Genomic DNA, 16132 nt, shown 5'->3' on the forward strand with positions numbered 1-16132 from the left:
AAGGAGAGAACGGGATACCCGGTCTTTCCCATTCCCGAGTAACAATCTCCGAAATTCTCTTAGGAACCGGAAAAGTATCGGAATAAGAAGGGACTTCCAGATATCTGTCTGTCTATCTTACACAATTTCTCTGGAGGAATCACAATAGAGTCACAGTCGTCCAGAGTCACTAAATCCTCCCAAAGCAACAGGCGGAGGTGTTCCAGCTTAAATCTAAAGGACATGACGTCCAAATCTGTCAGGGGCAACGCACTACCTGAATCAGACAGTTCCCCCTCAGACAGTGTCTCTCTACCCCCCAATTCAGAGGTCTGGGAGGGTACATCAGATAAAGCCATCAAAGCATCAGAAGTTGCATGGGCTCCCCTGTGCTTCTGCCCTGCTGCGTTTGACTTGCAGCACTGGCAACTTAGACAAAACCTCTGTTAGGGTAGATGACATAACTGCAGCCATATCCTGCAAAGTGAAAGAAGTAGATGCCATTGAAGAACATGGCGTCGCTTGAGCGGGCATTAAAGGCTGTGACGTTTGGGGGCAGGATTGCGGCATACCCTGAATCTCATTGGTTTGAGAACATTCTTTAGACATATCTTTATTAAAAAATATTTTCTCTTTACATTGTAAGGCTCTCTCAACACAATTGTCACATAGTGTAACAGGGGGTTCCACAATGGCATCCAAACACATACGGCATGTATTTTGTTCAAGGTCATCCATGATAACCTAAACAAAAATCAATCTTGGGTGAGTGCTCTTTTACTGGATATACTAGAAACTGGAAGCATTTAACCAAGTAGTAGTGCATGGTAGGAGCTATAGTACACAATAGGAACTCACAAGATAAATACACTGTGTATATCAAGAGAAGTGATCATTCTAGAACCGTATAAAAATTGGCATTTATAAATTTACCCAACAAACAAGGGAGAGCCAGATTAAACTATTTTGAGGGTCGCATATGGCCCCACTGCTCTAGTAGAACACCAAAAAGTAAGCTTTACAAATCTTATGATAAATTTTCTGCATTACAGGCTTTCTGGCTTGCAGAAGAGTAGAAGTAACAGAATCAGAGAAACCTCAGTTTTTGAGAACTAGGCACTCAACCTCCACGCTGTCAAATTCTTTGAGATTCGGATGATACAAGGGTCCTTGAGACAGCAGATATTTCCTTAGGGGTAGAGCCCATGGAGGAAAGAATGTCAAATGGATTAGGACCGCATATAAAGTTCTGCGGGGCCATGTCAGAGCTAAGACAATTACAGAAGCAGATTCCGGTTTGATTCTGGCAATAACACTTGGAAGAAGAGCAAACAGAGGAAATAGACCAGACAAAAGTTCCAAGGACAGGCTAAAGCATCTATCATGTGAGCTCTTTGGATCTCTTGACCTGGCACAATAAACCAGAAGGTTGTGGTTCAATTTGGACGCCATTAGATCTATTTCTGGAAGACTCCACCTCAGTACGAACACATCCTAATGAAGAGACCATTCTCCTAGATGGGCAGACTGACAACTTAATACGCTTCCCAAATTGTTCACTCCTGGAAAGTGAATGGCCGATAGCTATGACCAATCTGTCTTGGGTAGAGGACAACCACTGCACCCTAAGGGATTTTGAGTCCCTCCCTGAGTGATGTACGCCACAGCAGTGAAGTTGTCTGACTGCAACTAAATAATTTTTCCAAGATTGAAGGGCCCGAAGAATCTCACCTCCAGAGGGGAAACTACTCCCTGCGCCCTTCGGAACTCCGAAACAGCGTCCCAACGAATCGGACTTGCATCCATAGTGACGATGGTCCTGATAGGCCAAAGCAATGAAGCTCCAAGGGCAAAAAGAGACTTTCCCTCCACCATGAGAGATAGAGCTCAGTTCTTATGTCAAACTATCTGCTGTTCCAGGAGGAAACACTCCTTTGACCACTGTTGAAGCATGGACAATTGGGGAGGTGTGACGAATCACGCCTTCTCAGCGTCACAATAGAGGGGCGTGGGCATGAAGGGGTTAATGGCACACAGCTCTGGTTCCCTTATCCTTGCAACTCTGCCAAAGGACCTTAAAGGAGCCACCACATTAACCCCTGATCTTGTCCACGCTGCTTTAACAATTTCTCTGCTGCCACCACCAAAACTTTTAAATTAAAGGGGAGTTTTGGTGAACCCCTAACAACTCACACTATTTAACAGTTAGGTATAACGTGCCTTTAACCTTGTCTCAACAGGAGTGTGAATTCAGATATTAGAGCCCAAAGACAGAATTACATTTTCTATGTGTTTAATAACAAAAATATCAACACAGGTTACACAGTGCAAAATTATAAAGACATTCAAAAATATCATACAAATACAAAGCTACAGAAGCATTCTGAAGTCTGTAAACAATTAAAACTTTGGGGGGCTTGGTTAGGAGTCTGAAATCAGTAGTACAATGTTATTTAAAAATAAGCAAATCTATAAATTTTCACAAAAACACACCCAGATGGGCTATATAAATGGATTATCTAAAAAACATTTATGCAAAGAAAAATCTAGTGTATGTCCCTTTAAAATCACTGAAAACTGTCTCTTTAAGAAGTGTGTTCGCAAATATTAAGGATTAATACATTTATATGAAACTTGGTAGTCAGACAAAACAATTTATAGAGAGATTGATAGAATAAATCAAATGTTAGGATACTTAAACACATTTTAGGTGCCAGGCTTCAGTGATTTGCCTCAGCCCAAACATACAGTTAAACATCCCACACATGTCCAAGGCGAAAAGTAGTTTGACACTTTATTTGTATTATTACTCTGAAATAAATAATTACAGAGAATGCTGTAATTATATATAGTGTAGGCTGTGGGCAAATATAGGAGTACAATTATACATCAAAAAAACGTTAAATACATGAAAATTACAATTTTATTAAATCCTTGTCTGTCAGTAATAAAATTGTGACAAACTCCTTTTGCTACAAATAACACTGACTTTAAATGGTTAAACGTATTAGCCAGCTAAGGAATCTAAGACATCTATTTCATGACATACATCCTACCAAACCAACTGTTCAATTACACTCTCAGTGACACTTCCAACATGGCACTTTCAGTAGCAGTACTGCAAGATCTAGTCATAGGCCACCTGTTTTTTTACACTTCACTCCCTCCTTAAATCAGGTCAGGTCACTATCTAAATATTTTCCTGAAATACACAAGCTCAATCTCAAAAAGTAAAACTTCAAGTCTGGAAGTCACATTTCATTCTCCAATTTCATTCCCTGTCATTGTCCCAACACTTAAAATACTGCCAATACAATCAATATAAAAATTGAAAAATACAACACAATCATTTTAAAAGAGGTTTTACAGATAGATTTGAATTATTTGAACATTTATATGAAGAAAGTCTTTAAAAAGGTACAATCATAGATCACTATACCAGTGGTCATTTTAAGCAAACTTATTTTTTAAATTACTGCAAAAAGGCTAAATATTTCAAAGGGTTTCCTTATAGAATGTCGTTTGTTTATATTAAAAAAGTAAACTTACCTGCTTAAATTGTATTTGTTCAATTTTTCTGAAACTTCTCTTAACCTGAGAAGAAAAACAATACATTTAAAAATGTTAAAACAAAAAACAAAAAAAAACACAACTCTGAAAACTTAAGCTATACAAAAAGGTACAGAGAACATTAAAAACTTTGCATACATTGTTATAAGAACTGATGCACCTCCCACAGCAGAGCGCTATTTTTTCAATGAGGTGACATTTCCACCTCTTAGCCAATAGCTGTACGGCACAGTTGGCATTATGCTATATGGCTAGCTTGCTATTGGCTAAAAAGCACCTAATTGAAAAAAACAGACCCGCTCAGTAGATCACAGAGGGTGGGTCTGAAAGAACTTTTTTTTTTTTTTTTTATAAAAATGTAACCGCAATATTATGTTGTATAAAGCTAGCACTAATATAATGTTATATAATTCTGCACTATGTGCAGAATTATATAACATTATTTTCTAGGTTTACTGGCCCTTTAAGCTATAGCTAGCTAATGGCACAAGAAGAAGGAGAAAGGACAAGGGGTTTATGGAACAAACACCTCACAGGGAGGGGATCTCACCTGGTAAGTATTATCCCAGGGACAGCCAAGATATAATTGTAGAATAGGAGCCCAAAACAAACTCACCCATAACTCTTTCACAAAGACAGTTATAGGCCTCTATTCAAAAAGAAATGCTGCATATTTAAAAGAAGATTTACTTTAATCCGTATCGTATTTTCTTACGGTGCCAATATTCTTTCAGATTACATCACGTTTTCAAGCCCTGCTTAAAGAAAGAACAAAACAAACCACATAGAAACTGGGAAGTTTTTGTTTTCTAGGGATTTTCTCTTTCCCAGATTTATTTATTTATTATTTTAAACTTTTTCTCATTTTCAGTATTTTTTGTGTAACTCAGCTCGAGGGGTCCTTTATGCAACTAGAGAGACAAAGATTAAATCTTTAAAGGGAAACTGAACCCAAATTTTTTCTTTCGGAATTCAGATAGAGCATGCAATTTTAAGCAACTTTCTAATTTACTTCTATTATCAATTTTTCTTCGTTCACTTGCTGTATTTATTTGAAAAAGAAGGCATCTAAGCTACTATTTTTGGATCAGAACTTGGGACAGCACTTTTTTTGTTGGTGGATGAATTTATCCACCAATCAGCAAGAATAACCCAGGTTATTCACCAAAAATGGGCCGGCATCTAAACTTACATTCTTGCATTTCAAATAAAGATACCAAGAGAATGAAGAAAATTTGATAATAGGAGTAAATTAGAAAGTTGCTTAAAATTGCATGCTCTGTCTGAATCACAAAAGAAAAAATGTGGGTTTAGTGTCCCTTTAACTGGACCAAAAATAACATTTTGAATTATGATCTAGAATACAGAGCCAGACAACAATATAGAAACAAAGTACTTTTATATTTCCTCCATTGCTTACAATGGTGCTTCCCAGCAAGTAGGTGGCGAACATTTGCAGCAAGAATTCAAGCATTTGTATTCTCGTTTGCTTTTTAAATACCATTCCAAGCTAACTTGGCTACCTGAAGGGTGAAATAGTGTTGCAACTTAAAATGTCCTGCAAAATTCTAATACACACAGGAGGGGGGGAAAAACACACCTAAAAGTACTGCTCAGTACTACTGCACTCCAACCCTGAAAGGGACACTAAACCCAAATGTTTCCTTTCCTAAATCAGATACAGCATGCAATTTTAAGCAACTTTCTAATTTACTCCTATTAATTGTTCTTCATTCTCTTCTTGCTATCTTTATTTTAAAAAGGCAGGAATCTAAGCTAAGGAGCTGGCCCATTTTTGGATCAGCACCCTGGATAGCGATTGCTAATTGGTGGCTACGTTTAGCCACCAATCAGCAAGTGCAACCCAGGTGATGAACCAAAAATGGGCCGTCCCCGAAGCATACATTTTTTTGCTTTTCAAATAAAAACAATTTAAGTAAGAACTTACCTTCATTTCTTTCATATTGGCAAGAGTCCTTGACCTAGTGACGTATGGGATATACAATCCTACCAGGAGGGGGAAAGTTTCCCAAACCTCAAAATGCCTATAAATACACCCCTCACCACACCCACAATTCAGTTTAACGAATAGCCAAGTAGTGGGGTGATAAAGAAATTAGTAAAAAAGCATCAACAAAAGGAATTTGGAAATAACTGCTTTATACAAAAAAAAAAAAAAAAATACATAACCACCATAAAAAGGGTGGGTCTCATGGACTCTTGTCAATATGAAAGAAATTAATTTATCAGGTAAGTTCTTACATAAATTATGTTTTCTTTCACATAACTGGCAAGAGTCCATGAGCTAGAGACGTATGGGATAGTAATACCCAAGATGTGGAACTCCACAGTAGAGTCACTAGAGAGGGAGAGATGAAATAACAGCCATTTTCCGCTCAAAAAAATTAATCCACAACCCAAAATATAAGTTTATTCTCATAATGAAAAGAAAAAAAAACTTAACATAAGCAGAGGAATCAAACTGAAACAGCTGCATGAAAAACTTTTCTACCAAAAACTGCTTCCGAAGAAGCAAATACATCAAAACGGTAGAATTTAGTAAATGTATGCAAAGAAGACCAAGTTGCTGCTTTGCAAATCTGATCAACTGAAGCTTCATTCTTAAAAGCCCACGAAGTGAAGACTGATCTAGTAGAATGAACTTTAATTTTCTGAGGCGGGCCCTGACCAGACTCCAAATAAGCCTGATGAATCAAAAGCTTTAACTAAGATGCCAAGGAAATGGCAGAAGCCTTCTGACCTTTCCTAGAACCAGAAAAGATAAGTAGCTTCAACATAATATTTCAAAGCTCTTACCACATCCAAAGAATGTAAGGATCTCTCCAAAGAATGTTTAGGATTAGGACACAAAGAAGGGACAACAATTTCTCTATTAATGTTGTTAGAATTCACAACCTTAGGTAGAAATTTAAATTAAGTTCACAAAACTGCCTTATCCTGATGGAAAAATCAGAAAAAGGAGATTCACAAGAAAGCAGATAATTCGGAAACTCTTCTAGCAGAAGAAATGGCCAAAAGGAACAACACTTTCCAAAAAAGGAGCTTAATGTCCAAAGAATACATAGGCTCAAATGGAGGAGCCTGTAAAGCCTTCAAAACCAAATTAAGACTCCAAGGAGGAGAGATTGATTTAATGACAGGCTTGATACGGACCAAAGCCTGTACAAAACAGTGAATATCAGGAAGTATAGCAATCTTTCTGTGAAATAAAACAGAAAGAGCAGATATTTGTCCCTTCAAGGAACTTGCAGACAAACCCTTATCCAAACTATCCTGAAGAAACTGTAAAATTCTAGGAATTCTAAAAGAAAGCCAGGAGAATTTATGAAAACACCATGAAATATAAAGGACCAGTCAACACAGTAGATTTGCATAATCAACAAATGCAAGATAACAAGACAATGCAATAGCACTTAGCCTGAACTTCAAATGAGATTTTTTTTCTGACAATTTTAAAAGTTGTGTCTTTTTCCACTCCCCCTGTACCATGTGACAGCCATCAAACACAAATGCATACACGTACCATGTGACAGCCATCAGCCATTCACTAATGCATACACACTTTTTCTTGAACATGCTGAGTAGGAGCTGGTGACTCAAAAAACATAATTTATGCTTACCTGATAAATTTATTTCTCTTGTAGTGTATCCAGTCCACGGATCATCCATTACTTATTGGATATTCTCCTTCCCAACAGGAAGTTGCAAGAGGATCACCCACAGCAGAGCTGCTATATAGCTCCTCCCCTAACTGCCATATCCAGTCATTTGACCGAAACAGAGAAAGTAGAAACCATAGGGTGCAGTGGTGACTGTAGTTTAATTAAATTTTAGACCTGCCTTAAAATGACAGGGCGGGCCGTGGACTGGATACTCAAGAGAAATAAATTTATCAGGTAAGCATAAATTATGTTTTCTCTTGTCAAGTGTATCCAGTCCACGGATCATCCATTACTTATGGGATACCAATACCAAAGCTAAAGTACACGGATGATGGGAGGGACAAGGCAGGGATTAAGCGGAAGGAACCACTGCCTGAAGAACCTTTCTCCCAAAAACAGCCTCCGAAGAAGCAAAAGTATTAAATTTGTAAAATTTTGAAAAAGTGTGAAGCGAAGACCAAGTCGCGGCCTTGCAAATCTGTTCAACAGAGGCCTCATTTTTAAAGGCCCAGGTGGAAGCCACAGCTCTAGTAGAATGAGCTGTAATTCTTTCAGGGGGCTGCTGTCCAGCAGTCTCATAGGCTAGGCGTATAATACTCCAAAGCCAAAAGGAAAGAGAGGTTGCCGAAGCTTTTTGACCTCTCCTCTGTCCAGAATAAACGACAAACAGGGAAGATGTTTGACAAAAATCTTTAGTAGCTTGTAAGTAAAACTTCAAGGCACGGACTACGTCCAGATTATGTAAAAGACGTTCCTTCTTTGAAGAAGGATTAGGACACAATGATGGAACAACAATCTCTTGATTGATATTCTTGTTAGAAACCACCTTAGGTAAAAACCCAGGTTTGGTACGCAGAACTACCTTATCTGCATGAAAAATCAGATAAGGAGAATCACATTGTAAGGCAGATAGCTCAGAGACTCTCCGAGCCGAGGAAATAGTCATCAAAAACAGAACTTTCCAAGATAAAAGCTTAATATCAATGGAATGAAGGGGTTCAAACGGAACTCCTTGAAGAACTTTAAGAACCAAGTTTAAGCTCCATGGGGGAGCAACAGGTTTAAACACAGGCTTAATTCTAACCAAAGCCTGACAAAATGCCTGGACGTCTGGAACTTCTGCCAGACGCTTGTGCAAAAGAATAGACAGAGCAGAAATCTGTCCCTTTAAGGAACTAGCTGATAATCCTTTGTCCAAACCCTCTTGGAGAAAGGACAATATCCTAGGAATCCTAACCTTACTCCATGAGTAATTCTTGGATTCACACCAGTAAAGATATGTACGCCATATCTTGTGATAGATTTTCCTGGTAACAGGCTTTCGTGCCTGTATTAAGGTATCAATGACTGACTCGGAGAAGCCACGCTTTGATAGAATCAAGCGTTCAATCTCCATGCAGTCAGTCTCAGAGAAATTAGATTTGGATGATTGAAAGGACCTTGTATTAGAAGGTCCTGTCTTAGAGGCAGAGTCCATGGTGGAAAGGATGACATGTCCACTAGGTCTGCATACCAGGTCCTGCGTGGCCACGCAGGCGCTATTAGAATCGCTGATGCTCTCTCCCGTTTGATTTTGGCAATCAGTCAAGGGAGCAGAGGAAACGGTGGAAACACATAAGCCAGGTTGAAGAACCAAGGTGCTGCTAGAGCATCTATCAGTGTCGCTTCTGGGTCCCTGGACCTGGATCCGTAACAAGGAAGCTTGGCGTTCTGGCGAGATGCCATGAGATCCAACTCTGGTTTGCCCCAACGATGAATCAACTGAGCAAACACCTCCGGATGGAGTTCCCACTCCCCCGGGTGAAAAGTCTGACGACTTAGAAAATGCGCCTCCCAGTTCTCCACGCCTGGGATATGGATTGCTGACAGGTGGCAAGAGTGAGTCTCTGCCCAGCAAATTATTTTTGAGACTTCTAACATCGCTAGGGAACTCCTGGTTCCCCCTTGATGGTTGATGTAAGCCACAGTCGTGATATTGTCCGACTGAAATCTGATGAACCTCAGTGTTGCTAACTGAGGCCAAGCCAGAAGAGCATTGAATATTGCTCTTAACTCCAGAATATTTATTGGGAGGAGTTTCTCCTCCTGAGTCCACGATCCCTGTGCCTTCAGGGAGTTCCAGACTGCACCCCAACCTAGAAGGCTGGCATCTGTTGTTACAATTGTCCAATCTGGCCTGCGAAAGGTCATACCCTTGGACAGGTGGACCCGAGACAACCACCAGAGAAGAGAATCTCTGGTCTCTTGATCCAGATTTAGCAGAGGGGACAAATCTGTGTAATCCCCATTCCACTGACTTAGCATGCATAATTGCAGCGGTCTGAGATGTAGGCGCGCAAATGGCACTATGTCCATTGCCGCTACCATTAAGCCGATCACCTCCATACACTGAGCCACTGAAGGGCGCGGAATGGAATGAAGAATACGGCAAGCATTTAGAAGCATTGATAACCTGGACTCCGTCAGGTAAATTTTCATCTCTACAGAATCTATAAGAGTCCCTAAGAAGGAGACTCTTGTGAGTGGGGATAGAGAACTCTTTTCCTCGTTCACTTTCCACCCGTGCGATCTCAGAAATGCCAGAACTATCTCTGTATGAGACTTGGCAATTTGAAAGCTTGACACCTGTATCAGGATGTCGTCTAGATACGGAGCCACCGCTATGCCTCGCGGTCTTAGAACCGCCAGAAGTGAGCCCAGAACCTTCGTAAAGATTATCGGGGCTGTAGCCAACCCGAAGGGAAGAGCTACAAATTGGTAATGCTCGTCTAGAAAGGCAAACCTTAGGAACCGATGATGATCTTTGTGAATCGGTATGTGAAGGTAGGCATCCTTTAAGTCCACTGTGGTCATGTACTGACCCTCTTGGATCATGGGTAGGATGGTCCGAATAGTTTCCATTTTGAAAGATGGAACTCTGAGGAATTTGTTTAAGTTCTTTAGATCCAAGATTGGTCTGAAGGTTCCCTCTTTTTTGGGAACCACAAACAGATTTGAATAAAAACCCTGTCCTTCTTCCGTCCGCGGAACTGGATGGATCACTCCCATTACTAGGAGGTCTTGCACACAGCGTATGAATGCCTCTTTCTTTATCTGATTTGCAGATAACCTTGAAAGATGAAATCTCCCTTGTGGAGGGGAAGCTTTGAAGTCCAGAAGATATCCTTGAGATATGATCTCCAACGCCCAGGGATCCTGAACATCTCTTGCCCACGCCTGGGCGAAGAGAAAAAGTCTGCCCCCTACTAGATCCGTCGCCGGATAGGGGGCCGTTCCTTCATGCTGTCTTAGAGGCAGCAGCAGGCTTTCTGGCCTGCTTGCCTTTGTTCCAGGACTGGTTAGGTTTCCAGGCCTGCTTAGATTGAGCAAAAGTTCCCTCTTGTCTTGTTGGATGAAGTTGATGCTGCACCTGCCTTGGAATTTGGAAAAAGGCACAAACATTAGACTGTTTGGCCTTTGATTTGGCCCTATCCTGAGGAAGGGTTTGACCCTTACCTCCAGTAATGTCAGCAATAATTTCTTTCAAACCAAGCCCGAATAAGGTCTGCCCCTTGAAAGGAATGTTGAGTAATTTAGACTTTGAAGTCACATCAGCTGACCAGGATTTGAGCCATAGCGCCCTACGCGCCTGGATGGCGAATCCGGAATTCTTAGCCGTTTAGTCAAATGAACAATGGCATCAGAAACAAATGAGTTAGCTAGCTTAAGAGTTCTAAGCTTGTCAACAATTTCAGTCAATGGAGCTGTATGGATGGCCTCTTCCAGGGCCTCAAACCAGAATGCCGCCGCAGCAGTGACAGGCGCAATGCATGCAAGGGGCTGTAAAATAAAACCTTGTTGAATAAACATTTTCTTAAGGTAACCCTCCAATTTTTTATCCATTGGATCTGAAAAAGCACAACTGTCCTCAACCGGGATAGTGGTACGCTTTGCTAAAGTAGAAACTGCTCCCTCCACCTTAGGGACAGTCTGCCATAAGTCCCGTGTAGTGGCATCTATTGGAAACATTTTTCTAAATATAGGAGGTGGGGAAAAGGGCACACCGGGTCTATCCCACTCCTTACTAATAATTTCTGTAAGCCTTTTAGGTATTGGAAAAACATCAGTACTCACCGGCACTGCATAGTATTTATCCAGCCTACACTATTTCTCTGGCACTGCAATTGTGTCACAGTCATTCAGAGCAGCTAATACCTCCCCAAGCAATACACAGAGGTTCTCAAGCTTAAATTTAAAATTAGAAATCACTGAATCAGGTCTCCCCGAATCAGAGACGTCACCCACAGACTGAAGCTCTCCGTCCTCAGGTTCTGCATATTGTGACGCGGTATCAGACATGGCTCTTACAGCATCTACGCACTCTGTATATCATCTAACCCCAGAGCTATCGCGCTTGCCTCTCAATTCAGGCAATCTGGATAATACCTCTGACAGGGTATTATTCATGATTGCAGCCATGTCCTGCAAAGTAATCGCTATGGGCGTCCCTGATGTACTTGGCGCCATATTAGCGTGCGTCCCTTGAGCGGGAGGCAAAGGGTCCGACACGTGGGGAGAGTTAGTCGGCATAACTTCCCCCTCGACAGACCCCTCTGGTGACAATTCTTTTATAGATAAAGACTGATCTTTACTGTTTAAGGTGAAATCAATACATTTAGTACACATTCTCCTATGGGGCTCCACCATGGCTTTTAAACATAATGAAAAAGTATCCTCTGTTTCAGACATGTTTGTACAGACTAGCAATGAGACTAGCAAGCTTGGAAAACACTTTAAAGCAAGTTAACAAGCAATATAAAAAACGTTACTGTGCCTTTAAGAGAAACAAATTTTGACAAAATTTGAAATAACAGTGAAAAAAGGCAGTTACACTAACAAAATTTTTACAGTGTATGTAACAAGTCAGCAGAGCATTGCACCCACTTGCAAATGGATGATTAACCCCTTAATAACAAAAACAGAATAATAAATGACAAAAACGTTTTTTAAACAGTCACAACAACTGCCACAGTCTACGGTGATTGTTACCCTCCTCAAACACGACTTTGAAGCCTTTTGAGCCCTTCAGAGATGTCCTGTATCATGCAGAGGGAAGCTGAATGTCTGTCAGTATTTTTACCTGCACAGAAAAGCACTAAAATAGGCCCTTCCCACTCATATTGCAACAGTGGAAAGCTTCAGGAAACTGTCTCTAGGCAGAAATCAAACCAGCCATGTGGAAAAAAAACTAGGCCCCAATAAGTTTTGTCACCAAACATATATAAAAACGATTAACATGCCAGCAAACGTTTTATATTACATTTTTATAAGAGTATGCATCTCTATTAATAAGCCTGATACCAGTAGCTATCACTGCATTTAAGGCTTTACTTACATTAATCCGGTATAAGCAGCATTTTCTCCTAGAAAAATATTAACTGCACATACCTTATTGCAGGAAAACCTGCACGCCATTCCCTCTCTGAAGTTACCTCACTCCTCAGAATATGTGAGAACAGCCATGGATCTTAGTTACTTCTGCTAAGATCATAGAAAATGCAGGCAGATTCTTCTTCTCAATACTGCCTGAGATAAACAGCACACTCCGGTACCATTTAAAAATAAACTTTTGATTGAAGAAATAAACTAAGTATAAAACACCACTCTCCTCCTACGACCTGCATCTTTGTTGAGGGTTGCAAGAGAATGACTGGATATGGCAGTTAGGGGAGGCGCTATATAGCAGCTCTGCTGTGGGTGATCCTCTTGCAACTTCATGTTAGGAAGGAGAATATCCCATATGTAATGGATGATCCGTGGACTGGATACACTTGACAAGAGAAAGTTTAAATATAAAAAGACTGATCACATTTTGTTAATGGAAGTAAATTGGAAAGTTGTTTAAAATAGCATGCTCTATCTGAATAATTAAAGTAATTTTGATTTAGTGTCCCTTAAGTCTTCCAAACTCGATAATAAATCTTCCTAGAAACAGATTTACGAGCCTGTAACATAGTACAGTCAGAGAAACCTCTATGACTAAGCACTAGGCATTCAATTTCCATACCTTCAAATTTAATGATTTGAGATCCTGATGGAAAAACCTTGAGACAGAAGGTCTGGCCTTAATGGAAGTGGCCAAGGTTGGCAACTGGACATCCGAATAAGATCTGCATACCAAAACCTGTGAGGCCATGCTGGAGCCACCAGCAGCACAAACGATCGCTCCATGATGATCTTGGAAATCACTCTTGGAAGAAGAACCAGAGGCAGGAAAATATAAGCAGGTTGGTAACACCAAGGAACTGCAAATGCATCCACCGCGTCCGCCTGAGGATCCCTTGACCTGGACAAGTACCTGGGTAGTTTCTGGTTTAGATAAGAAGCCATCAGATCTATTTCTGGAAGACCCCACATCTGAACAATCTGAGAAAACACATCTTGATGGAGCGACCACTCCCCCAGATGTAAAGTCTGACGGCTGAGATAAACCGCTTCCCAATTGTCTATACCTGGGATATGAACCACAGAAATTAGACAGGAGCTGGATTCCGCCCAAGCAAGTTGTGACAAATCAAACCTTCTCAACATCACAATAGAGGGGTGTGGGCATGAAGGGGTTAATGGCACACAGCTCTGGTTCCTTTAACCTTGCAACTCTACAAAAGGACCTTAAGAGACACCACATTAACCCCCAAATCTTGTCCACACTACTCTAACAATTTCTGCCACCACCAAAACTTCTCAAATAAAGGGGCATTTTGGGAACCCCCAAAAACTCACACAATTTAACAATTAGTGAAACGTGCCTTTAACCTTGTCTCAACAGGAGTGTGAATTTGGATATTAGAGCCCAAAAGACAGAATGAGATTTTCTGTGTGTTTAATAACAAAAATATCAATACAGGTTACACAGTGCAAAATTATAAATACATTCAAAATAACATACAAATGCAAAGTTACAATTCTTTAAAAAAGAATAGGGGACATAAAATAATAGAAACACAATATCTTACTTATCAAATTCCTTTAGATATGTGGAGAGCTGCTGATCATGATGTTAATGGCTTTGGTCCCCAGGGCAGTTCTACCCACAAGTCTGTTACATAATTAAACTAAACTTTTCGTCTTGTCAAAGACACCGCCCTTGTTATAATTTATGACGAAGCTTAGCCAATACCACAAGTCTACCACTATCAGCCTCCAAGGGGAGGAGCGTTTTGCATTCCTACACACAAAACACTTCACCTCAGACCTGTAACAGGCTAAGGAGGGGGGGAAGGGGAGGAGGGGGGTCTCAGCTTACAGCTTTTCTGAAAACAGACGTCACACACAGGAAAAGCAGTTCACATTAACCCTTTCCAGGCCGAGACCACAATACCACCTCTCCCAGGTAGTCAATCCAGGTAGCAGCTACTCCACATGATTGTATCATGACGCAAGTATCCGAGATACTTCTTTCATAGCTTAAGGACTGCGAGTCCCACCCTGATGATTGACATATGCCACAGTTGTGATATTGTCTGTCTGAAAACAAATGAACGGTTCTCTCTTCAACAGAGGCCAAACCTGAAAAGCCCTGAAAATAGCACAGAGTTCAAAAATATTGATTGGTAACCTCGCCTCTTGAGATTTCCCAAACCCCTTGTGCTGTCAGAGATCCCCAGACAGCTCCCCAACCTAATAGACTTGCATATGTTGTGATCACAGTCCAGGTTGGACGAACAAAAGAGGCCCCTTGAACTATACCAATGGTGGTCTAACCACCAAGTCCGAGAGAATCGAACATTGGGATTTAAGGATATTAATTGTGATATCTACGTATAATCCCTGCACCATTGGTTCAGCATACAAAGCTGGAGAGATCTCGTATGAAAACGAGCAAAGGGGACCGCGTCCGATGCTGCAGTCATGAGACCTAAAACTTCCATGAACATAGCTACTGAAGGGATTGATTGAGACTGAAGGTTCCGACAAGCTGAAACCAATTTTAATCGTCTCTTGTCTGTTAGAGACAGAGTCAGACAATGAATCTGGAAAACTAAAAAGGTGACCCTTGTCTGAGGAAACAAAGAATTTTTTGGTAAATTGATCCTCCAACCATGTCTTTGAAGAAAAAACACTAGTTGATTTGTGTGAGATTCTGCAGAATGTAAAGACTGAGCTAGTACCAAGATATCGTCCAAATAAGGAAACGCCGCAATACCCCGTTCTCTGATTACAGAGAGTAGGGCACCGAGAGCCTTTGAAAAGATTCTTGGAGCTGTAGCTAGGCCAAATGGAAGAGCGACAAATTGGTAATGCTTGTCTACAAAAAAGAATCTCAAACGGATAGTGATCTGGATGAATCGGAATATGAAGATATGCATCCTGTAAGTCTATTGTGGACATATAATGCCCTTGCTGAACAAAAGGCAGAATAGTCCTTTATATTCACCATTTTGAAAGTTGGCACTCACAGAACAATTCAAAATTTTCAGATCCAGAACTGACCTGAATGAATTTTCTTTCTTTGGGACAATGAATAGAATTGAATAAAACCCCAGACCTTGTTCCTGAAATGGAACTGGTATGATTACCCCTGAAAGCTCCAGGTCTGAAACACATTTCAGAAAAGCCTGAGCCTTTACTGGATTTACTGGGATGCGCAAGAGAAAAACATCTTCTCACAGGAGGTCTTACTCTGAGAATCCTATTCGGTACCCTTGAGAGACAATACTCTGAATCCATTGATTTTGGACAAAATCTGCCCAAATGTTTTGAAAGAATCTTAATCTGCCTCCTACCAGCTGAGCTGGAATAAGGGCCGCACCTTCATGCAGACTTGGTGGCTGGCTTTGGTTTCTTAAACGTTTCCAATTGGAACCAGATTCTTTGGGGGAAGGATTAGGTTTCTGTTCCTTATTTTGTCAAAATTAACG

General features: G+C 40.6%; 1 protein-coding gene across 1 annotated transcript in view; it reads right to left on the bottom strand.

The window, feature by feature from the left end:
* Window positions 1-16132, bottom strand: part of UBR5 (ubiquitin protein ligase E3 component n-recognin 5) — an 877374-nt gene that overhangs the window by 806535 nt on the left and 54707 nt on the right. The window contains exon 2 of the mRNA XM_053715922.1: window positions 3529-3573. Within this exon, the coding sequence (XP_053571897.1) occupies window positions 3529-3573 (45 nt within the window). The remainder of the gene's footprint in view (window positions 1-3528; window positions 3574-16132) is intronic.

The sequence above is a fragment of the Bombina bombina genome, chromosome 5, assembly GCF_027579735.1.
Source record: "Bombina bombina isolate aBomBom1 chromosome 5, aBomBom1.pri, whole genome shotgun sequence".
Lineage (NCBI taxonomy): Eukaryota > Metazoa > Chordata > Amphibia > Anura > Bombinatoridae > Bombina > Bombina bombina.